The sequence below is a fragment of the Rhipicephalus microplus genome, chromosome X (genome assembly GCF_043290135.1).
Source record: "Rhipicephalus microplus isolate Deutch F79 chromosome X, USDA_Rmic, whole genome shotgun sequence".
NCBI classification, from domain to species: domain Eukaryota; kingdom Metazoa; phylum Arthropoda; class Arachnida; order Ixodida; family Ixodidae; genus Rhipicephalus; species Rhipicephalus microplus.
In genome coordinates, this window is record NC_134710.1 from 20,977,986 (window position 1) to 21,002,411 (window position 24,426).

The 24,426-nt window shown below is 43.0% G+C and overlaps 1 protein-coding gene across 2 annotated transcripts in view; it reads right to left on the reverse strand.

The window, feature by feature from the left end:
- Positions 1 to 24,426, reverse strand: part of HPS1 (Hermansky-Pudlak syndrome 1 protein) — an 83,548-nt gene that overhangs the window by 53,320 nt on the left and 5,802 nt on the right. For both annotated transcript variants that reach the window (XM_075881937.1, XM_037426653.2), the window contains exons 5-8: positions 23,502 to 23,659; positions 23,280 to 23,367; positions 16,677 to 16,805; positions 1,306 to 1,461 (exon numbers count right to left, since the gene is read on the reverse strand). In XM_075881937.1, the coding sequence (XP_075738052.1) occupies positions 1,306 to 1,461; positions 16,677 to 16,805; positions 23,280 to 23,367; positions 23,502 to 23,659 (531 nt within the window). The remainder of the gene's footprint in view (positions 1 to 1,305; positions 1,462 to 16,676; positions 16,806 to 23,279; positions 23,368 to 23,501; positions 23,660 to 24,426) is intronic.

A 24,426-nucleotide genomic window follows, 5' to 3' on the forward strand; every position in this document is an offset into this window, starting at 1 on the left:
TCAAAAAGTGTTGCAGGGCCCCTTTAAAGTGTGCTAAAGCTCATTACAGTACTTGTCAGTGTTTCTTCTTGTGTCCCCGTGTTGAATTCACGCTGTTCATATTTCATAGTGTTAAAAAGTATATATCTTGCACTGTGGTTAAGAGTTAGGGTCTGCTGGCCTGTATTGGATTTGTTGATGCCTAAACTGCATCTGACTAAAAGTGGCCTCTATTTCTTGCTGAAAAGTGTCGCAATTAAGAAAACTTTGAGGCTGGGCAGGCATTTTGGCATAGCGTGGCATGATTTCAGCAGTTTTCATGATTTCACTCAACTCGGCACAAAAATAGAGAATTGTATCAAATTGGGCACAATTGGCATGATTGGCGCAGCTGTTGCACCCCTGCAGGGCAGCACACGCCAAGGAAGAAAAACGATACAAAAAGACGTGCTTGTTAGGCGTGCAAGCGATAACATACACGTAAGTGGTGATGATGACGTGTGGCGCTATATGGGGCAAGGGCCGACTAATAGCCAAAGAGCGCCATTTCAGTAGACGAGAGATGTGAACAATGATATGGTGCATGGCTGTATAGCGGTAGGGTGGCTAGAATGGGGAGGTGTGATGAGCGGGGCGCTTTTCGCTTGCCGGAGAGGGTCACTCGGCGCGCCGATGCCGCAAGGGGCGCGGATGGCAGCGGCGCGGGTAGTGAGCGGCGCACTTTCCTGTGTTTGCTGCAGGTGCGCTGGGATTTTCTTCACAAGCAGTCGCTACATTGCAAGTATGCCATCAGTCAGTGTTTGCGCTAGGTCCCTCTGAAATGCCCGAAGATGTCAACGATAAAAAAGAAGATCCAGCGTTGGTGCTTTGTGTCCGGGTGCCGGTAGTGTCGATAGATCATGCATCATACACTGCTGAGCGAGCTAAGTGACTCCCGCCTTGTATATTATGTCGCAGGCTACGTTGCGAGAAAGCGTATACTTAGCGGCATCGGCGCGCTTTGGGGACCGGTTTCAGCGGCCGCTTTTCACACCTCCTCATTCTAGCCACCCTAATAGGGGCGTTAAAGTTCCTCGCGGTAACGCGGGTAAAAACATAGAAGTATTAAAATCATGACAGTGGCGTGAAATATGTGCAGTGAAAGTGGATGCCAAAAGCTCATAAATATAAAAACATACATGTAAGTCATTAACCATTCTGAAGGTGTTTGCAGAATATGTACAGACATGTCATTGACCCTGAAAGGCCTAAAGGATGTGCACTTAATTGCAAGAACTCAAGCAATAATGTTTTCAAGCAGTAGACAGAAAATAAAAACATACAAACCTCTGCTCTTCGAGAAGTGTCAGAAAGGCGTGTAATTGCACTCTCTAAAACATCAACTGTCATACGACAACGACCATCTTCTGGATTCTCCTGAATCGAGTGTAGATGCTTCAAGAGGCTGAAGAGGCTATCTGCTAACAACACCTTGCTGTTTACCTGTAAACAAGACACAAAAAAGACATGCCTTTCTCTTATAATGACTCGATATTTTTATGGCAAGTAAAAATACAAAAAAACCCTACAGTCAAGCACATATCTTTTGTTTTGTTTCTGTTCCTTTATTAACAAGCAATGAGGACAAGACTACAACTGACAAACTGACAGGATGGGCACTGTCCTATTGTTGGGCACAGTCTTTGCTTGTCTTGTTCTCTGGTGTTCGTTTAAGATGCACTCAACCGACAAAAGTGCTAGCACAACACCAATTATCCCTACAGCCAGTCCCACTTTTCATTCCTGTCCTTTGTATTTATTTATTGGGCCTAGCAAAACTTTCCTAAGTTATCGTACTATAATCTCATCATTGGTCTCTGTTGCCTAACAAATCTGCAGCTGCAAAACTATTTTGAATATGTCAAGTTTACAAGCACAGTTAACGAAGTTATCACATGAGCAAGGACCTTTTTTCCCCCTCTCTCTCCACAGGTACACTTGAAGCTACACAGAGGTGGGGAAAGTTAAAGGCCAACTGCAACAAAATTTTACTTGTGCAGAAACGGCCATAAATACGTAGTATATATATGATAAATTATAATAACGACAGTGAAAGATCTTGCAATTGTGTATTCAATTTATAATTGGTGCTCTAATTGCCAGCAAGCAGACAACGTGGAGCTTTAGCGGTGTGCCCAGGCAAATCGGACAGAACCGGATATAGCGATTACTACAGCACGTCGCCGCATCGCTTCTTGTAAGCAATCCTCCTGCCGCAGAATCGCTCTTTCCTGCATTGAAACTGGTTTCATGCAGCGCGTTTGAAATGCGCCTGTGAGTTCGTGCTGCCTTGGCACCGCCTAAAAACAGTGCATTCGAAACGCGTTCATGCTGCATCGAAGTCGATGGCAAGTCAAGTCCAAGTCAAGCAGCGTTTCTGAATACAGGGATCAGACACTGCAAACCCACCAGTAGGAAGCCTGGATCAGTGTTCGATAAGAGGCATGTTCACGCAGCTTTCTTAAGTTAACATAGAAAAAAGACACACACTAAGGGGCGCATTCGCGATGTGCGTGCTCGAGGAGTGCCGAGCAGACATTTTTCTGTCGTTCACGTCCCTTCCAGTTAGTCATAATGGCGTCATTTTTTTCTAGTTTCAGTCTCGAAAAACACCGTTGTTTGCAAGCTTTTTTCTAAGGTAAGCGCTTATATTTCGAAGGTGACATTTGGCAGGCAGCACTACGTCTAGCAACACTACCTATATATTGACTTTTTGCAGAGTGCCAGATTTCATTGCAGTTGGCCTTTAAGGTCAGAAAGGGCCATATGCAGCCTAAAAATTCATACCGTACAACACGGCTTTGAGAATTTTCTTTTAATTTTTCTTTGACATTATTGACAGCTACTTCTGGTTTGGAGATGTGCACTACCAGCACATGGAGGCACCCCACGAGTGTATGCGGTACCTACAACCTGTGCACAAGGCCTTCGAGACGGTTGTTCCCACTACCTTCCACTTAATGCCTAGTTTCCCACCCGCTACTTCGTTGGCCATGGAAACAGCAAGTGATTTCTCACCTGTTTTTTACATGCAATTTTAATTTTCTGCTGCAGTGTGATGACACTTTACCCAGATGTTCACAGGAGCTTTGACAATAGATAAGTAACGTTATTTTGACAATCATGATAAAGTGTAGCAGCTCCATTAAACAAGTACTGACACGAAAATTGCACATCTTATTTTTCTGCACCAATGAGCAGCTAACAACCCACTTATTAAAGCTGGAAACCTGGTTTGCTCAAGCCTGCAGTGATTAATTACTTGTAGAAGTTTTCGTAAGTGCACAGTTGCAGTTTTGGTTTCAGATAGCCCTGAAAGAGGAAGGCCTCAGCGGGGTTTTCATGTAAACATAGCTGGCTGCGTGAGCCAGTGTGCGCATGAACACGGCACTGACAACTCTTTTCATCGAGGGCTTACTGGGTGCCCCCATAATTTCTTCTGCGATGACCTTCCCAAAATGCACTGCACAGGCAAGGACACGAGCCAGTGCACTTAAAGTGGACGTCCATAAAGGGAGTGTTCCCTCTTTCCAATGAGAAGGTCTACTAGGAGAGAGCGCTCGCAAGAAACAAGGCAGCAAAAAGATGCAGGAAGTTGCTAGTTGGTTAGTTGTTTACACTAAAAAAAAAAGTTGGTGTCGATGTCGTAAGGTGGTGTAATTCATAGGCAGTTACATGACACGAGCTCGACAATTGATTTGATATATGTGGTGGTGCTACTGAAGACATCTCATTTAGAGCAATTTTTGGAGCAGCAATATTTTTATTCAGAGCACTTAGGGGAAGCGAAAATATCCACCTCGAAGCACTTTGCAGCAGGTAATTTTGCTTCTTGGAGCACTCTGGTGCAGCTAATTTGGCATCTTGGAGTACCTAAAGACGCACGTCGAACTTTCGTTCAAGCGGCTGAATAATTATGGGGCTTTTATGACGAGGTAGAAATATTTTACTTATTAAAAATCTTATGAAAAAAAATTCTTTCAGGAGCACTGTGTATTTCACTCGATAATGCAAAAATGGGAGTGTCATGCACTTGAGTTTTCTCAAATAACTTCGTCAACGATTTTTCTTGAAACTAGCAAATAAACAGGATACTGTATACTATAAATTGTACTTTATGAAATAAGGAAGGAAGGAAGAACAACAAGATAGAAGGCAGGGAGGTTAACCAGGTACATGCCAGATTGGCTACCCTATCCTGGAAATTAAAAAGGGGAGTATAAAGATGAGAAAGAAAGATAAGAGAGAAGAAAATGGTCAGTAAATGTGCTGTTGCATATGTAGCAGTGACACTATACAACAGTAGAAGGCGTTAAAATGGGCCCGTAGTCATCAAAAAGTGCACAAAGGGGCTTTCCCTTGTACAGTGACAAAAGACAAGGACAGTGCTCCAGCATCTGCACAAAGAACGGCTGGTCATCCAATGGTCTCAACACGTCAGAAACTTCGTCGCTCAAAAGAAAAATTGAGGGCAACAGCATAGCAAATGATTGATTTCTTCCTTGATGCCCCAGACCTCGCATGCTGCACTGTCTGTCACTCCAAGTAGAGTTGCATATGCATTTATAAAGTCAACCCCCAACCAAAGCCGACAAAGAAGTGACATATCACGTGGATAATCCACATGGAGGTCGAAGTTAGAGTTTAGGGTTTATTTGGTGGAGTCTTTTATGCCTTATGCTCAGGGTTGGAACAAGGTACATGGGTTTGGGAGCCGTCCTAGGAGCAGGCAAAAGTGATTTTTGTAGCAGGCTTGGAGCAGCCAGAAAGACATTTGAGGAGGCTTGGAGCAGTCAGAAGGACCTTTTCGAGTAAGTTTAGAGCAGTAAGAACATTCAGATGCAGATGTAGCCCCGTTCAAAGCACTTGTTAAGATACATTTGTTCAATGCTGCACTTTTAAACAGTCAGCTAAATGATGTGATGGCCACATTATTGCAATAGAAATTATATGGACACTCCCGGCTGGCATTTGCCATTGCCATGATGTCCCATGTAAATTGAAAATTGATAACATACCCTTGCGCATCGTATGTTATATCTGCCGGTTAAAGGTCGCGACCAAAGGTGACGAATGTGATACCCCTGCTTGGAAGAGCGTGAAAAAAAAAAGCGAGGGGGAGGAGGGGGGAGATGTTGCTCAAGCAACAACTACGGACTTTGCTTCTAAGGGCATGGTCGCAATCACTGGCGTGCACGCTATCTCAGTCGCCATCGCCTGGCGGCTTGTGTATTATATACAATGCTACGTCCTGCACTATCATGGCGAAGAGACTGTGCGAAAAGTGTTGCTCTCCTTGAAGTGGCTGTGGGAAAACAGTGCTGCAGCATCTAAAGGCACCAAATGAAAAGACGCAAAGCCGAGCATGCATGTCAACAAGCGTGTTCTATTTCAAGTCAAGTTTTTTGAATCTGTGGTGCAAACCCTTGCGGGGGCTTTTTTCTCTTGAATAGACCAATCCTAACCTTTTATTGCGTTAGCAATCACATAGACAGTCTCGGCTGCTTTTTGCTGTCGCCGTCATTCACGTATATGTATATTATATGCATATACATATGGGGAAGAATGCGCTAGCCTCTTCTTTCTGCGGAGCGAACATCGCCTTTCCAGCCAGGCTCGTCTGTGAGCACGCTTATCTCGCCAGCGAACGAGGAGAAGGGGGGGGGGGGAGCTAGTGGTTGCCGCACTAGGACGGCAAGGATCAGTGCCTGCCTTGTGCCCCCACAGCAAGCGGTAAGCTTTTACGGGCTTGCACTCTCAGCACGAAAAAACGGTGCCAAAATTCCACCTGGAGCGGCCGTGTTCTCTTACACCAGCGTTTTGTAGAGTTACGCGAGATCGGATCTAAATGAGTTGACTGCCACCTCAATTTGCATATCATGCCTTCACTATGCACGAGCCTTGTTGGGGTCATCTACTGTGGCCGAGCCGCAGGAAACTTTGTTACTTAGTAAGCGCATGTTTACTACAATTAATATTGCTCCTGAAAAAGCTGCTAGCCTTGCTTTGTAAAACATTCGAATATGTTGCTATCGCATTCCTTGCGATAGTTTCGACAATCAGGTTCTTGTTCCATTTCACTAAACATTCTCTTCTACGTCGTCATTCATGACGTCCTTCGATGCGCATGATATTCACGCAGGAAGTTCGAACAATGTACAAGAGTGGCCGTTTTCTCGTACATCAGTGTTCGTACAATTACGCGAGATCGAAACCCTAAGAACCAGCCTCACTTCGTATAACATTACAATTTGGTGATATTGCATTCACTGCTTCACCCTTGCAGTGAAACTGACTTTTTAAATTATGTACAGCCGCCGATCTATTTGTTTTACCTGAACACGCGAGCATCAACCGCGAAGTCGAGCGTTTCTAATGATTAGCAACGGTTAGTGAACTTTGATTTTAGGAACACGGTTGCGATTGTTGGCGCGCGCTCTCTCGGCAAGTATGAGTGCACTTTCAACGCTAATGGCGAATTCCACTCGTCGAGCGGGAGCAAGTTTTCTTGCTCCAAAGCTGACGATCCGCGTTTCGCTGGTAGATTCGGAGCAAGTTCACATTTTCCACTGGTAGATTCGGAGCAATCCACTCCACAAAGAAGCTTTGCACGTGCTCCGTCTTGCAGAGACGGATTTTGCCGGAACTCCGAGAATGCGTTCTCGTCATTTCTGGTAGAGTTGGGCAGCTGGGCTGCCCTCAGCGTTTTTTTAGGTGGTCTAGTAACCCTGTGCCCTTGTTTACATTCCTAAAATTGGAAAACGGTAGCCCTGCTTTCCGCGCCTCCATGTTTCCGCGAGACTGCGTGGGCGAAATGTGTGCCTTGGAGTAGCGACACAGTTGTCATTGAAACGTTGAGAGCAGAAAAGAAAATCATTTCCGGTAACGGTTTAGTGACGTATGCGTAAAAAACTTTCGGAGAGACCTCATGCGGGGCATTCACGTGTTCCACTCGCAGATCTCGTTTGGCACACTCCGAGTGCTCGCTCCAAGATTTCGGCGGCCACTCTGGATCTACCAGTGAAATTCGCCGTAAGAGATTGTGTCAAAAGAGCACTTCTTCTCCCTGGACAGGTCATATTTGCTCACATCAGCATCTGATAGGACCCAAAAAAGTTGCGATATCGGATCCAAAAAAGTTGGCTGCCAGCCTTACATTACCATTTGATGCTATTTTCATTCATTGCAATATTTATTTATCCATCCATCCAACCATCCATCCATTGCATTGAACGCACCATCGTGTTGTTGCCAGAACTAATCAGCTGATCGCGAAGGCTGCGATCCTGCGAACACGCGGCACGGCGCAAGACAAAAGCACGTGAGGAGTCGACCTCCGAAGATTCGTAGTCACCATAGTCTCCGAGAGTTTCTATCAACGCCTAATCTGACATCCTCTTGGTAGTGACAACACAGTTGTCTGCATTTAAATAAAAAGAAGAAAAAAATCAGAGCTCAACGTCGTAGGGGCACGATACACGCAGTGAAAGAAAGCATGCACATGCGCACGGCGTCGAAAACAAAGCGTGAACGACACGGACACTGTAGAAAATAATTCGGTAAAGTGCCCTCTATATGCAGTGCCGCCTCACCCATTTTATGCTGACTAAAAGCATGGCACTGTCTATGCAAAAGTATTCTTTTGCTTTTAGTATAGATGGGGGAGGAGAGGGCATACCCGCGCAGGCGCCCTTGGCGACAAGAAAGGCAAAAAAGCGAGCTCGTAGGGCGCAAGCCCACCTGTCCGCCTTGTGCACACCCGCGCGCAATAACGAGCGCGCTGCCGCTTTGCACTTTCTCAGCAGCAGGGCATCTGCGGAAAGTGCATGCATGTGCCAAAATGACAAAATCCGGGGTGAAATTCCTAGATTGTTCGCGGGAAAAATTCTTTATATTAAGGATGTCTCCCACTAATACTTTGTTACATAGAGCTCGCAAATACGTGTGCTTTTATGGAGTATGGCGGGGAATAGAAAAACTTTATTATATCAAGGAACTCATTATATATGGAGGTTCGTTAAAAGCAGGTTTAACACTAGTTTACATGTGGCATACATGCCAAATTCAAGAATTCTGAATCCGGGAGGTTTCCACAATGGGGGGAGGGGGGTGGACATAAAAAAACGAGGTCATACAAACAAATAAAAAAAACATTGCAAAAAAGAAAAGCGGTGGGAGGGGGTCTCAATCGCAACCGCCAACATCAGCGTTGCGGTCTTATAGTAGCTAGGGGTGGCTGAACACACAAGGGTAGAGTTTTTCACTAAGGTGAGAGTCTCAAAGAATCAACACAACTAGCAGAATCTATTTTAAGTCAAAACAACTCGCGCGTGTCTTCCTGGGACACACGTGAACAGACAGCACGGCACAGCTGGCTCGCAAAAGCGTGGGTCAAAGCTTTGCTCACTACTACATTCTTTCGGCAGGAACGCCAAAACGCGTCTGGCCCCTTCTTACTGCAATAGCAATTATATGGACAGTCCAGGCTGTTTTTTTGCCATCGCTACCGCTGCCGTCCTTCACAGTATATGTATATGTATCTGCATATATGAACACTAAAAAAAAAAGCCGCCCGCGCTCACCGCCGAGCTTATCGCGATGCGCCGATGCTTGCTTATCTCTCGCGTGTAGTTTGCCCCATGGATGGATGCCTGTGCACGCACGCTTATCCTTTGATGGGGGAATCATGTGCCTTCGGCTTTCACTGAAACGAAAGCGTTAGTTGCCGGGCCTACAAAGGCCACTTTGGTCTCTGGACAGGCCCCTTTTGCGAGAACAGCACGCTTTCATACACAGCGAGGTATAACAACTGGGACATTTGTTACTTCGTACTCATCTGTACCTGTGATTACGTATTGTGCATCGTTTTTGTTTAAACAGCGCATTACGTGTCGAGCAATAAACATTGTTAGTTACGATACTCTTGTCCTGCGAGTATCGTTTTGGTGCGTCATTTGTGTGTGAGTAGCGCGCTGCACGTTTCAATCTGCTTGTTGTTCTCAACGTTACATTCCAAGTTGTTGCTGTAGCATTTATTGCTTTGCCCTTGCAGCGAAACTGTAGCTTTTTATTTCTTACGTATTTACGGCCTTTAACATACCACTGCGTGCCCTCGAAGCTCCAAAACCGCGGTCGCGGCGACGCGATCGCGGTTTTGTGCGTGGCGGCTGTGGCAAACAGTAGTTCATTTTACAATACCTAAGTGCTTGGCTGAGCACGTGCCTTCAAAACTAAGTCATTTTATGCTATCTACGATAGCATCTGCCGCTTTTTTGTTTGCAGAGTTTGCGGAAAGCAGCCTTGCCTTGACTGGTTGAGCGCACACTTTCAGGGTTCTGTCAGTTACGCCGTTGCCATACATGACCTGTCAAGAGGGACCACGGTTTCGACCACAGTAGTTGTGAGAATGACAATCAAACGCACTGTAGAAGACAGTGCGTGCGCCGGTTGCACGCGTACTACCGAATCTCCCAGTACGCTGCTCTTGGCGTTCGTTGGACGGTTTCCGTACTAAATTTCGTATCACCCGCCGCGGTTACGAAATGTGTTCGGAACATTCGAATTGAGGCTCAATTAACATAGCAAAATTTAGCAGGCGAGCTTCAAGAATTCGTATCTGCCATGGTTTCGCATCACTGAGATTACACTGTACGTTTACATGAAATACTCATTTATAATAAAATGGGGTAGGTTCGAAAAGCCTGGAGCGGATCGATCTGCTTTTTTGTCAATGCGGCCAGATCACGCACAGAAATTTCGATTTCCGGGAGATTTTCATGACAACGAAACAACCGGAAAAAACAGTCAAAATCCGAGTCTCCCGGCCAAACTGGAAGACTTGGCAGGTATGCATGTGGGGTCAAAGACAGGTCTCGAGGATTACGGCTCACAAGAACTCCGGCTGAATTACACACATCGCCCATTAATGCTGTAAGCGAACATTGGCTTTCTGGTGAATGCCAAGACTACATGTTTTCTACTTGTATCTCAAGCGCCCATTTACATAGATTCTGAAATTGAGCGTGAAGATGAAACTGATGGCGAATTCCACTGGGCGGACAGGAGCCCTCAGAAGCACGCTGAAACTGCTCTCTTCAGAGCTGGCATGTTTCAGTGGTACAACAGGTATAGGAGCACTGTCACCCATTGGTGGAGCAAGAGTGCTTTTGCTGTGCCGACAGCAGCCAGGAGCAGTCTGCAGTGCTCTCGCCTGAAAAGCAGAGTCGGCACAGTACGACGAGACACTTGGCCTTTGAACGTCACAGTCTCTGAATTTCGCCTCAGGTGGCGAGTGCGCAGCAATAATAGCCATCACGTGTAGTTTGAAAACGGGCGGCGACAATGACAGCTGGATGTCTGTCGAATTCGTCGTTGCACAAACATAATATGTATTAGGATAATGAAGAACAAGTGGCTATCCGATTTCACGTCTATTTTGCTGCTACCCTCCCAGAGAATACGCCGGGGCTTTGAATGCTTTGATCACATGGTCTCCCCAGTCGTCACCCTCTCATCTGCTCTCATGGAGCATGCCATATTCCAGTGGCCCTGCACTCAGTGCTCTGCCTCCCACTCCTCACTGTCCTGCCCCTCTACTCCTGTTCTCTCAATGGAATTTACCATATAAGTCCCACCTGACGTCCATACGCAGATGTCATCAGCATAAATGGAAAGTCGTAAGCTGCTCAGCTGCTTGTCTGCTAGTCCAATGAGTGTTAGGCAGAACAATGACGAGCATAGCATTGTGCCTTTATGAAATAATACTCGAAACAACATCTACGTAGTTATCAGCAGAAGTGGCAGACAAAGGCCAGGACATACAACAGTGCCTCAACGCAAGTGTCACACTGTTACTCATATGCCTCAGATGACTCAAACCTACAGAATATTGTGACAGATTCTTTTTCTTTTCGATCAAACATTGCTAGGCGCAAAATGAAATCACCTAGCCAGGCTCAGAAAACCATGTTCTTTCGACACACTTTTCCCTCCTCTTAGGCCTCTATACTGCAGCAAGAGCATTCTCGCAGTGCTTCCGGACTATGACATGGGCTGGGTTGCCTAGCTTTAAGCTAACCAATCCATCATTTGTCGATGAACTACATTAAATAACAAATATCCCTTTACTTTCACAGCAAAGCAGTATACGGCAAGGACTTCCCATTTGTATGCCGAAAGCCCCTGATGCCTCCTAGGAAACATTAAAATAATAATAATGCACACAGAACATCAAGAGCCCAACCATTCACATTGCCTTATACACCGGCCTCCACCATGTCATCTCTGTACCATGTACTAAACAGATTTGCTGGACATCCAGAGTGGAATGGCTCATTTTATGACAGCAAAGCTGTTTATGCTATACAAAACTCTTCAGATGGATATGTGCCACAGGAATTGGGCAAGCCCCCCTATTGTGTATAGCAGCTAGGAGTGTTCAATGAGAACTCTGCTTGCGAAGTGAAACTCGTGAAAGAGAAAGAAAAAGCAAAATAAAAAAAAGAGACAAAGGTACTGGGACTGAAAAGACGCAGAGAGAGAGAAAGATGCAAGGCACAAAAAATAGATGAAAAAACAGAGTAAGAAAAAGAAAACGATAGAGAGAAAGAGGGAGAAAGGAAAGCACTGAAAAAGCACAAAAGAAAAACGAAGAAAAAGAAATAGAGAGGAAACAGTAAGAAGCTGATACAAAAGAGAGATACAAGACACTAGAGAACAAAGAAAGACAAAAAAAGAAAAAGTGACAGGGAAGGCTACCCAGCTTCACTCTTCAGGCTTGGCACTAGTGTGAAGCTGCCATAATTTTTTTTCTCTGTCTTGCGATAGTAATTACACACTGTCTACTAGGGATGTTCTAGCATCACCACTGCCACCATTTCCAGTAAAAAGTCCATACTGATAACATCGCCCCGCGCATCGTACATTCTGCCCGTGAGTAAAAGCTCACAAACACGGGTAATGATTGCGGCTGAAGAGATCAAAACGAGCCGGCCGTCTTCGTCACACAGAGAGCATATGCAATAACATGATCTGCACGTGAGTTGTGCCATCGATTGGTTAATCAAGCTGAGAGGAAATGCCCTACCCGTCTTTTGTAAAAAGATGGGATGGACGCTACATCGCTCGAAGGGCACAGTGGATCAGGAGATGGGTCATAAACTTGCTGTGCTAATTTTTAATGAAGAAACAGTACTAGAACAGGATGAACACGAGCAGTCACAAACCTGGTGCTGACGAACATATTGCTGCTATCTCAACGCTTACTTCGTGTTTGAAGAACTGGTAGCACAAAAATTGTGCCAGTCCCTGGATTGGCCGTATTCCCCTTAAGGGGTGATGGGGGTCATAGAACAATCCAATGTGGCCAAAAAAATGGAATTTTTGCAAAACTTATTTTCGGGGCATTCATTCTCTCAAATTACTAACGTCGAATTTGGCCGGGGAATGGGATAAAATGGGCCTTCAAAGAACCCTGGCAGCAGTAAAATGCCCCCAAAAGAATGAAATTTGTTCGAACTTCGGGCGCACCATGAGTGCTGCAGCGCATAGAGTTTCCTAAATATACACTGGAGGGAACTCTGGCGCTAGTGTCTATAGGAGCTCCTGTAGAGTTTCTCCCAAAATTACCTAGAGGGAAGTGTGGCGCCACCATCTATGCGAATTTCTTAAGGGCTGGGAATGACGGTACGTGTGTCTGTGAGGCTCGTGTTGGCTGGTGTTGAGCGAGGCTTCTCTAAAACTCCTCTAAAACAAAACGTTTGTAAACGGATCTCATTAACTTGTATTATATTCTAAAATAAAAGTCCACTTGCCTTGCCTTGACAACCAAACAGCGAAAGAAACAGACGACATAAATGTGGCGGAGGGAACTCCCACTTTGTCATCAGCCTGCCAAGTTTAGCGGCCATTGATTAGTTTTTAAATTTTGCAAAATTGTACATCGACGCATAGTGTTTCAGTGTTAAATAGAACACGTTGCTGTGCAATGACAAATATAAATAGCTTATTATGCGCTCTTTTAGTTAGAAATCCACCATTTTAACGTGAAGTCAGACACGTCTTCGAGGTATACAAATCTGAGTCAAGTTCAAAGCTGACATATCCAGTCATTCACTTGTATATCCAGCAGCTCACTAGCGCCAGATTTCCCTCTAGATAAGTTTGTGAGCAACTTTAAGGGAGCTGCAACGCACGGCGCTTCAGCTAGCATGGGAATGATGGGTAGTGCATTGATTTGTCTAATCTTCGTACTTAGGCTTCGTGTGTGTTGGTGTGGCTTAGAGCTGTTTTCTCACAAAACAAAAATCAGCAAATGTTCACCTTATTCTTCTAAGTTTACCGTTTCAAATCGGGTGATAAAGTTTAAAAGGATTCGTTCTTTCCTTCGAAATAACACTTTCATGAAACACAGCACTAAATGAAGCAACAAGTGCGATTCACCGGCCACACGTACGAAGACTAGGCAAATCTGTGTACTACCCATTATTCCCATGGTCGCTGAACGATCGCAGCACCAGAGTCCCCTCTAGTTAATTTTAGGAAACTATGTTGCAGAGGGCCAAACGCCACCATCTTGAGCCAGATTTGAAGCTACTTCCTTTGTGCGTCATTTGTGCCATCTCAAAATGGCATCGTCCAAGCAGAATGGCGGCTGTCACGAGTTTTTTTAAGGTTGTTCCCGGGTCACTGATTGGATCCCACTCTGCACGCATTTTGAGTGAGCCGTACTGTGGCTCCCATTGGCTGACATGGCCGGCACACATTTCACGAGTGCCGTTTCACGTTTTCTATTATCTGGCTTGACCGCCGTCACTGGCGCGTTCGCCGTCGTTGCTGTCCGATCGTGTAAGTCTGCTCTTGCGCATGTTTCCTGACGCACCGTGTTTGTGCTTTGCGCCAGTAGTTTATCCACGCAATCGAGATGTCCGGAGACTCCCGTCTAGAACTGCCCTTGCAAGGAGCTTTTGGAAGCGGTCAAAAGCGGACTTAAAACAAGAAGGCCGCGACTAGAAGTGCACCGTTGAGGCGAGAGTTTCTTGGAGTCAGCGCCCATTATGCACCTTCACGTTTAAGATCCTCTCCGTGTGCAGAATGATCGCGTGAGCAACGGGACAGAGAGCACATGTCAATCTCCGTTTACGAAGGTGATTGTGTGAAGGGTGACGGTGTGCCCGCTTGATTTTGCCACGATTTCGCAAACGCACTTGTCAGGAACGCGAGATCTATGCAGTTCCCTGCACACCCTGCTCAGTCTTGAGATGCTACATCTGCACGTGGCTGAGCGTAAGCGGCGCTCAGATCATAGCAACCTATTACACAAGGCGGCATGCTGCTAACATCCAGGTGGTTAATTAATTATTAACGTGCAAGCAGTTAATTAATGCAAATAAAGTTCTCTTTAATTTACAAGGAAGCAGTGGCTTTAGTCTCATACCCCACTGTCTTTTCAGGACCCCCCTCCACTTCAACCGCTTGCCATGGTGGGGCTCAGACCTTGTTACCCCCTTGGATTTTTTTTTTTTTTTGAACGCTTCCTTGGAAGAAATAAAACACTTTGTTTTGATTAGCAGAAAAACATATAGAAAAAATCTAAATAAATTTCATTGTTGATGATTTCTCTTGGAAATTTCTGCAGCAAGTGTCAAAACTTCGAATGCAATTTTCTCAGCTTCACAGTTTTTGCCAGCCTGACCAGCCTTACAGAACTTTTCGATATGTTTTTGTAAGCCAATTCGAACAAATGTTATACCGTTGAACTCATAAAGAATCAAAGTATGCTATCCTTTTTGGCTAGGTTGAACATATAAGATTTCGTGAACAATTATGTGAGCAAATTACAATGCAGAATTATAGAGCATCAATGCAATTGAAAATTTTCATATGATGAGGGATATCAGCATCGATATAAATAACATAACTCCACATGACAGATCTTGGGCTATAGCTGCACCTTAATCTGAACCAAAAAATATCAAGAGAAAGTGCCTTAATCACCTGTAAGAAATAATCTAATTAGGCTTCACTTATTTTCTCATAATCTGACACCTACTTGAGGTACAATAAAACTAATCATGTTTTTGAAAATACGGGAAACAAAGAGATATACACACCTAGTTTTATTAAAATATTTATAATAATAAAAATTTCATTTTTAAGACCAGTGTCTCCCCTTAAGTTGATTTATGCAAGATCGCAGGAAAAAGAGGTAGCTACTAGCCTTAGTTTGTATCATAAAATTTGTTCCTATCGGATTCACTGCTTTGCCTTTAAGCGAAAAATATTTTTCTTCAACAGCCGGCTATTGACCTTAGCAAGCGGTGAGAGGTGGACACGTAACATAGCGTAGCCGCTTCATAGTGGGTCTTTTGATGCCAGGGCCGTCAGTCACAGACCAGCCAATAACAGGTACTCACAACAAAAAACAGAATTGCGGCTGCTTTGACCAGGAGGCATACCTTTATTAAGGGCTCTCTGCAAGCTTACATTCATCTCAATGTGATGATAGGTTTTCTCCAGAGCAATAAGCAGACACATGTGCTTTGTGCACCCTATCTACGATGAGCATGCAAAAAAAAAGAAATATATATTTGTGAATGTGGTGGGGAACTACAATACAGACATAAACAGATACATCTGTATATATAATTAAAAATGGCTGAATTACTAAGGGAATAACTTTAAAGTGTCAGCTTGATAGTATGCAAGTTATTGACAGTGTGAGAAATGAACAAAAAACAAGCAGAGGGCCAGAGACATAAGTTTGTCCTTAATTAATTTTTCAAGCTGTGAATATCTTGCATAATAAAAAATGTACTGAACATGCCAGGATTTTCAGCGTTTTCTTTAACACATTGGCACCATACGAACTGGTAATTTTGCCTTAGTTGCCAACTTGCGTGAAATGCGTGTTTAAAGGGCTTTTCTTCTGCAATGCATGTGTCACTTCTCAAGTTGGCAAACTTGAACAGATTAACAATGTGATGAGGGCCAGTCGGTTTACACATAGAATGAAGGATGAAACTGTGTGACTAAACAAGTGTCTTGTTGCAAGCGTTTCTTTGAGTCAGTGACACTGGACTCGTCCACCATATTTTGGTGGGTGTCGTCGTGGGATCTACGAATAGCGTAAGGCTAAGCTGCAGTCGTTCGCGAAGCTTTCGAAGCAAAAAAAAAAAAAAAAAAAAAAAAAAGAAAAAGAAAAAAAGAGGCTGTTTCATTCGTTAGTTCAAGCCCCGCTCTTTCATCCTCAGCCTTGCAGAGCTATTATTGCCTGATGAAAAGTCAACAAAATACTTTCTCTTGCATGTGCTTTTATTCCCATGCAGCATGCAGGGATAGAGAATTCGCCTTACCTCTAGCAGAGGAGGTGGCAATAAATACACAAAGGTACAACATGGATATGTGTGGCCACCTAGCATCAAAAATTGGAACTAGATGCAATATCACTATCTTTGTCCCATTATTTTCCTCTGTGAGGCATTTTTGCTCATGAAGACTTATACTGGTCATCGGCAGTAATGGTATATCTCATGACAAACACAGCTGCCAGCAGTAGAGAAAGGGTTAGTATGAAAAATCAATAGTCCACCTTGTTAGTTTGCTTCACAGCATAATAAAGCATGTTCAGGCTGCAGATTCTTAAAAAAAAAATCTCATACCTCACTTACTACAACCAGCAGGATGCTCCTTGATATTACCACAGAATGAATGATGTATGGTATAGATGAATGAAGAGCTGTAGCAAAGAAGACCAGCAGACTGTGGATGTTTTGATCTCCTTTGTGCTCCTGTTCAAACCACAAGAAAAAAAGTCAAGAAATTTTGTTTTAATTACATGTAGAATCTACAGAACACTAAGAATGACACCAGAGTTTTTGTTTTTCACGTCAACTACAAAACAAACAGAACTAGCAGCACATGCATAATTAGAGTGTTCAACCTGAATTTCTCTATTGAACAGTACAATGAAAGGGAAATATTGTCATCCACCTGCTTACATGAATGAATAAGCTACAATCAGCCCTCGCATAAAACCTTGAAATAAACTATAGATATTGACAAATATAAAATAATTTGGTTCTTATCTGTGTAAACAGAAAGCAGGTACATCTGTGCAGTCAGTTTTCCATAGATATTCACATATTTTTATGCAATAAAAAAATAAACAGGGCAAGTTCAACGTTTTTTACAACTCGTGCGGTGGCAATGTTGCTTGCCAACGATGCGTTTTCTTCACAATTTGCCCCCGCCGAAAAAGAGCCATCTTGGCAACCTAAGAGTCTGGAGGCAGAGGGCTATGATACAGCTTAAAGCGACGACGTGGACGATGTCACGTTCATGTCAGTGCATGTCATCAGATGGGGAAAGTGGCTCAATGAGAAAATTCACCGGCGAGGTTTGCTCCAAAACGCGGTAAGAGCCCTCGTACTTCGGGACGAGTTTTGAGGAAAGGCCGGGGGTTTGGTAAGGAACAGCCAGCCATGCAAGTGATTCCGGGGAATAGCTGTGGCTTCGTGAAGAGTCGGTGTTGTTTTCTTTTTGGCGCTGCTGCTCTTGTGACGTAAAGGTGCGTGCGAGTTTACGGCACTCTTCCGCATTTCGGGCAGCATCGGACACAGATGGGCGTTCGGACGCGTCAGGACGGTATGGAAGGATAGTGTCGATGGTGTGGAATGGTTCGTGACCATAAAGAAGAAAGAAAGGTGAAAATCCAGTGGTAGACTGTGCCGCGGTGTTGTATGCGAACGTGATGAATGGAAGAATGCGATCCCAGTTAGTATGTTCAGATATCACATACATCGCGAGCATATCGCCGAGGGTGCGGTTAAATCTCTCCGTGAGCCCGTTAGTCTGCGGGTGGTATGCCGTAGTCTTGCGATGAACAACATGGCATTCAGAAAGCAGAGCCGTGACGACTTCTGATAGGAAGGCTCGACCTCGGTCACTTAGTAGTTCTCGAGGTGCACCATGTCGTAGTATGAAGCGGTGGAGGATGAAAGACGCTACGTCCCGCGCAGTAGCACTTGGAAGGACGGCAGTCTCAGCATGGCGTGTTAAATGGTCCACAGCAACTATGATCCACCGATTTTCATCTGATGTTGTCGGTAGAGGGCCATAGAGATCAATTCCGATCGGATCGAAAGGTTTGGCAGGGCAAAGAAGTGGTTGAAGTGCACCGGACGAGCGGTAAGGCGGTGATTGGCGGCGTTGACAGTCAGGGCAGCCCATAAATTTTCGAACAATTTACAAAAGTGGCCATTTTCTCGTACATCAGTGTTTCGTACAATTACACGAGATCGAAACCCAAAGAACCAGCCTCACTTCGTATAACATTACAACTTGCTGATATCAGGGTTCATACAGGTGTCCCAAGAGAAAATTCAAGGATATTCAAGGACTTTCCAGGACCTGTTGCAAGTTTTTAAAGGACTCAAAACGGCATGCCAAGTTGTAGATCTTTGCTCCAAATATAAAAAAAAATAACCAATTTCATTACACCTACAATATATGGATATCACAATTATAAAAAAAAGAGCATAGTATTAATAACTTCTCGCACCCTCTCCATAGGGAGAGAACATGATGTCATGACGGAAAGTTATGCGCTGAGGGCTTAACGCGCATGCGTAGTCGGGCCTTAAAAGGGTCGTGCCATAATATTTGAGCCTGTTTTGCCCAGCAGCCCACTAACGTTATATTTTTCTTTCTTTTTTACATCTTAAAGCTTTCAGACATACTTCCACTTATTTCACTAGCATCAGACATTAAAATGTGATGGCTTTTTCGAAGCTTGCAAATTACGAATGCTTTTACTATGGGCAGTGAAGCCATACTTTATGATGCTTTGGAGCCAGGTTCAGTGCTAGGTTTTGGCATTTGAATATTTTGCTGTGTGTCATTATTTAGTATAATTTGCTAAAGTGTCTATAGGTCAATAGCAGATTGATTCTCATTCTTAACTATATCTCTTCATATTACCGAGCTTAGAAAATTTGCAGAGCGAAAAAATATAATTGCATAACGTGATAGAAAAATGCCGTTTCCATTCACTCATCAAGGGAAAAAAAAGAGGCACCTCATACGCTATTTGAACTACATCATTATTGGGACCCTGCAACACTTCCTCAAGTAGCCATAGAGTGGGATTCACTAAAAAAGCTTATTGCCTCATAAATTCATCGCCGCAAAATTTTTAGAATCCATCCAGTACAAGAGGAGTTACGAAGATTTGTCACATGCTGCAATAGCTTTTTCTCGTCTCTCATCATGAGTGAAAGCTGGAAGCTAAGCAGGGAGAAATGGCACTGGAGAAGAAGATATGTCACATGCGCCTCATGACCTTGAGCACTTTATTTCTTCAACAGAGCGAACACGCACGGCAAGTCATGGCCTCCCGTGGTGGCCCCAGAAACGACTGAGCGAGTCATGCACAAATCAGCCAATGGCTGACATTTGCCCTTAATGCAGTGTTTTTTGAGCCTGCAGCATGATTTGTCGACAGAAGAGAAAGCGATTTTTAGCTGACATTGAGAATTTATTGTAAATTCCAGGCTGCAGGCTGCGCTATAATATTTGGCTCGCGTGTTCTCGGGAGCCTCGACTACCGATCGGCAGAATTTTCAGACTATGCTCAACAAGTGTTGCAGGAGGCTTTTAAAACTTTCGTCTAACATAGAAAACTGTTGAGCACACATTTCCCACAGTACGTATTTCAGATTATTTTTCGGCTTTCTTTTTTTTCTTCACATTAGGAGTACATTAGAAATGCTCTATGCAATCTTCAATCATGCTTCTGATAAATGTTTTTGCATACTAAACCCTAACATGAGTTTTTAAATTAAAACCCTGTAAAAGTACAATCACTTAACTTTATATTGATATTAAATATGACAATATATCTATAATATCATTCATAAAATGAAATCTATAAAATGTGGCCTATTTTTTATAGTAATGAAAGAGGTTGAAGGAGTGTTTTTGCCTTCACTAATGTGTTGTCATGATGCTTGAAATGAGAACCTGAGTGCAAGCAGTTTATGCTGTGATGCACTATTTAACATTTGTATTTAAGCTAAACCATTTTTACAAAACCTTTCTCTGTAACCTTCTTGGTCTTTTCATTCTTTTTTGAATTGGGCAACTTCATGAAAAGATTACACGATGCCAATTTGCCCACAATTACCGCCCTACTGAACTAAACCTCTTCCATTCTACAACTGCACAGACAAACTTAGTAAGCCTGCCAGCCACTTTTGGAGGCCTCAATGTAGCCAATGTGCATAACCTCGGGTCCAGTTGCCAATGAGCAGATATTCCATGACACCATGCCATCTACAGCTCCGTGACCACCAAGTTATGGTTTAGTGCTGTGTTGATGCAAATCTATTTGCAGCTATTATGTCTCACTCTAGGGAAAATTAGCAACAAAGCAACATACCACCAAGCTTAAAGGGACACTAAAGTCAAATAACAATTTACGTCAGACTGAAAGCTCAATGTACGGCAACATCTAAAACAATATTATTATCATCAACAGTGCCCTACTTACCGAGAAATCAAGGTAAAGAACACGAGTGCCCCCGCAGGACATTTTCAAAATGATTTTGATGACATCACACGAACTGCCTACAATTAATCACTAGTAAGTGATCTAGCTGCACTAAATAAAGAACCTTTAGTACATCAAGAGACGCAATAAAATGCTGCTTGTCCGTTTCTGTTTGATTCATAGAAAAAATAACCGCCGCACGTTACTATGGGGAATGGTGCAAGTGGTTCAAAAATTCAATTTCCGCGTGGTTACACGGAACAGGTGGTGCCACCTAGCAGGACGCAGTTGAAACAAAAAAACATCTGCAGTCTCGAAGCCAATGGCGGGAAATTCATCAATGGCCGTTGTTGCTGCTGTGCCTCCCGCTGCTTTCAGTCCGCTGCTACTAGCGCAGCAAAGCCGGGCAACGTGGTGCACGGCAACAGTGACGTGAATCGATCCCGTCGGTCCGCTTTTTGAGGCGGGTAATATGAAGTGCGCCAACCCGATGCGGACCTCTAACACTTAATTTTATTTCAAAATAGGTCCTTACTTGGCACAAAAGTAACACTACTACGTTTCTGGACCGCTACTTCAACAGTCACAGTCGACTGAATAGTAATGTGACCAACAGCTAGCTGCCCAGAACATAAAATGAGATGATGCTACTGAAACATTGTCTGTCGCATTGACTTAAACCAACTCTGTGTTTTTCGTGAGAGGTGGACTCGCATTTTTATTTCTTCAATGAAAGTCTAAAAAGATGATCTGTGACCCCTCTGGAGGCAAAACGTGAACAATCCGATGTACCTAGCCTGTACGCTGGTGACAATTTTTTGTTAGTATTGAAATATTGTTTGTTTCTTTATAGTAAGAAGACAACGCTCTATAGTATTGGTTCTATGAGCATGCGTGGGTAGTATGCTTTAAAGTGGTGATGCCTTCTCATCAAGTAATGATCCCATGCTCTTCAGCACGTCTTGAGCAACCTTTCAGTGTGCTCATGCAACCGTGCACGCAGTTTCAGGTGGCGAAGGTTTTTAAGCGACATACTTTTGCTGCCTACCCTTCGTCCCAGAAATAACATGCACTGCTACTCGGCATGGCCATGCATATGCATAGTGATGTTTTCAGTAACTTGGCTTGGCTCGTGTATCGAGCAAACAACGGCACTGAGACAAGCTGCCCAACGCGGTACTGTTAATACACGGAAGGTGTATAATGCCACATCATCGCACTGTGACAGCCTGTTATTTTCAGAAATAGTTGAAAAGTTCAAAATAAAAGTGGTTATGCATAGTTGAAGAAACTCGTGCAAAAGCAGAACGTCGACAGCTTTTCCAAATCCCGAGAATGGCTGGTGACATCCCCATCAACTCTCAGCACTAGTGGAGGAAAGGTACATCTGTGTTTAGAGCTTTTCTGATAAAAAAATACTGCTTGTAAAATAACTACATGCTTTTGTGAATAACTAGTGCAGCTACAAATGCTATGAAAGGTGAGCTTTTTGTTGCGGCGTGAAAAAAATAGGTCAAGAAAATTGGTCAAGGGAAGATGCGACTCGAAAAAGCCAATTTTTTGCCAAAATTGTATAATTTGTTATTTTTAATTGCTTTCACAAACAGTTTCTCTACATCATGACTAAAAAAAAATAAAGGTTGTAGTTGAACTTCAAGTAAGCTAATATTGCTTTTAGCGAGCGCAAGGTGGCTATAAGAAGCTAAAAAGAGCTCATTATCAAGGTACGGTACCCTGGATATTGTCACCTGGCTGCTTGCTGTTGCATCTTGCATGAGTTCACAAAAGACACATGCTAAAAATACTCACACTCTCACAATGAAAGAAATAATTTAAAAGCATATTTTTGCAACATAAATGAGCTTTCACTTTTACATTTAAAATGAGTTTTTCTCAAGATGCAATTTCGGGCAACTTCTTGAGTTTGGACGTCATGTTTTTGGTACTTCTCATGGCCAGATCAAGATGAAAATTTTGCAAAATATTCCTTAAGATGTGAAGAAAGCAGTTTTATTTAAAGCAAAATATTATTTACATAAATATTACAAACCTAAACTAAGCAATTAATATGAACTGAGCACTTAACACTTTCACATTAAAATTTTTCTTATTTGTTTAAATGCATTATGCACATTTTTTATAGTTATTTGCACTCTACAATTAATGAAGAGCCATACGAGCCATTAATGACTTACAATTATAAAATTTTAGAGGCAGGAAATATCTGTCCAAAAAGAGCTATATTTTACATATTGTCATGGTAGAAAATGAAAACTATGCAATTTGCAATAAAACTGATTACATATTTCAAATCGGTATAAAAACTTATGTATAGAGCAAAAATTTAATTGCCTTAGGCTACAGATTAAAGATACCTTTTTTTTTATTCCTTAGAAGGTTTCACCAGGTACACACTAACAATATCACTTGCTAACAAGAAAGCACTGCGCATTCCCCTTATTGCTATTTGTTCGTAGATGGTTAACATTTGGACATTCTTTTCTGCAAAAGGCACAATTAATGTGTGAACATAAGATAATATAGTCTCAGACTAACGAGTTCAATGATGCACATGTTACTGCACAAGAAGTTTCTACTTTTAAGTGTGCTACTATAAAAAATATTAGTTTATACAACAATATGTTTGTACACAGATAAAACAGGAAACCATGCAACCACTGTCACTGCTCCAAAATACTCAAACCCAACTTACACCGGCACCATCATTTTCATTGTGCAAGCTTTGTAAAATCAGGAAAAGCAGCAGGATGTCACCATGCGAAAGATGTGTAGAGTTTCGCCTACAACAGAATAATGTAGAAGAAAAATTGTAGAGCTTTGCTTCACTAGCAACACGACACATTAGAAGATATATACAAAAGAAAGTCAATCTTGTCAAGCAGAAAGAGAGCAACTAAAGCAACACAAAAACCACCTTGAGAATGAAGACACAAGTTTGAAGTTGAAAAGCAGGAAGCTGTGGCATGGCATTTCTCCTTTGAGGGCACAGCGTTGAAATGTATCCAATATTTCTTGCAATAACTTTGTGCAGGATGATGTGATGTCCTTGTTGACTGCCACCTGCTCAAGTGCCTACAAAAAATTGAGAGGCAGGTTTTGCAGTCAATAACACGTTTATAATACAAGATGCTTGATAATGAACTCCAAATTAAGGCTAATAAAGTGTGCGATCAAAAAAATGTGTAGAACATACATGGGTCAAGAATAAGCAAAAAATGTTAACAGGATGAAATGCTGGCTGAAAGCATGGGACTTGACTGAGCTTCACTGACAGCATTGACAAGTGCTCCTCTGTTAAATGCTCAACCTTAACCTCGTAGAGATGAGGAAACTACTAGTACTTCCACACTTCAGGGTTGAGTGGAATTCAAGGATGCGCCTCGACATTTCGTCACACAAGCAGCCTTTCATGAGAGTGACCTTCCCTCCAATACACTTGGGGATGAGATTATGGCAAAATACAAGGCCAAAAGCCACCTGGGAGAATTAAAACAGGAGCACTTATAATTCACTTTTAAGATATATTGCCACCTTTACGAAAATCTTTTTAGATTTCAATCTTAAACTGGTAGCTTTGTGTTTACCTTCAAAATAGCTGTTTAAAAAGATACCTTAAGCATGTCATACAAGTGCAGTTAATCACAGTTTAATTATAGTAATTACCCATATACTATAACATGAATGCTGATAACCACTGATCCTCTCAAACAAAATTAAAATTGCTTGGCCGCAATTCAGCTGTGTATTCAGGCTGTGCAATGAACCAGAATACTTGCATTGTAGTCAATGTTAAGTACAGTATGAAAGAAAAACCCCAAATTGTATAATTTCAGATGGTT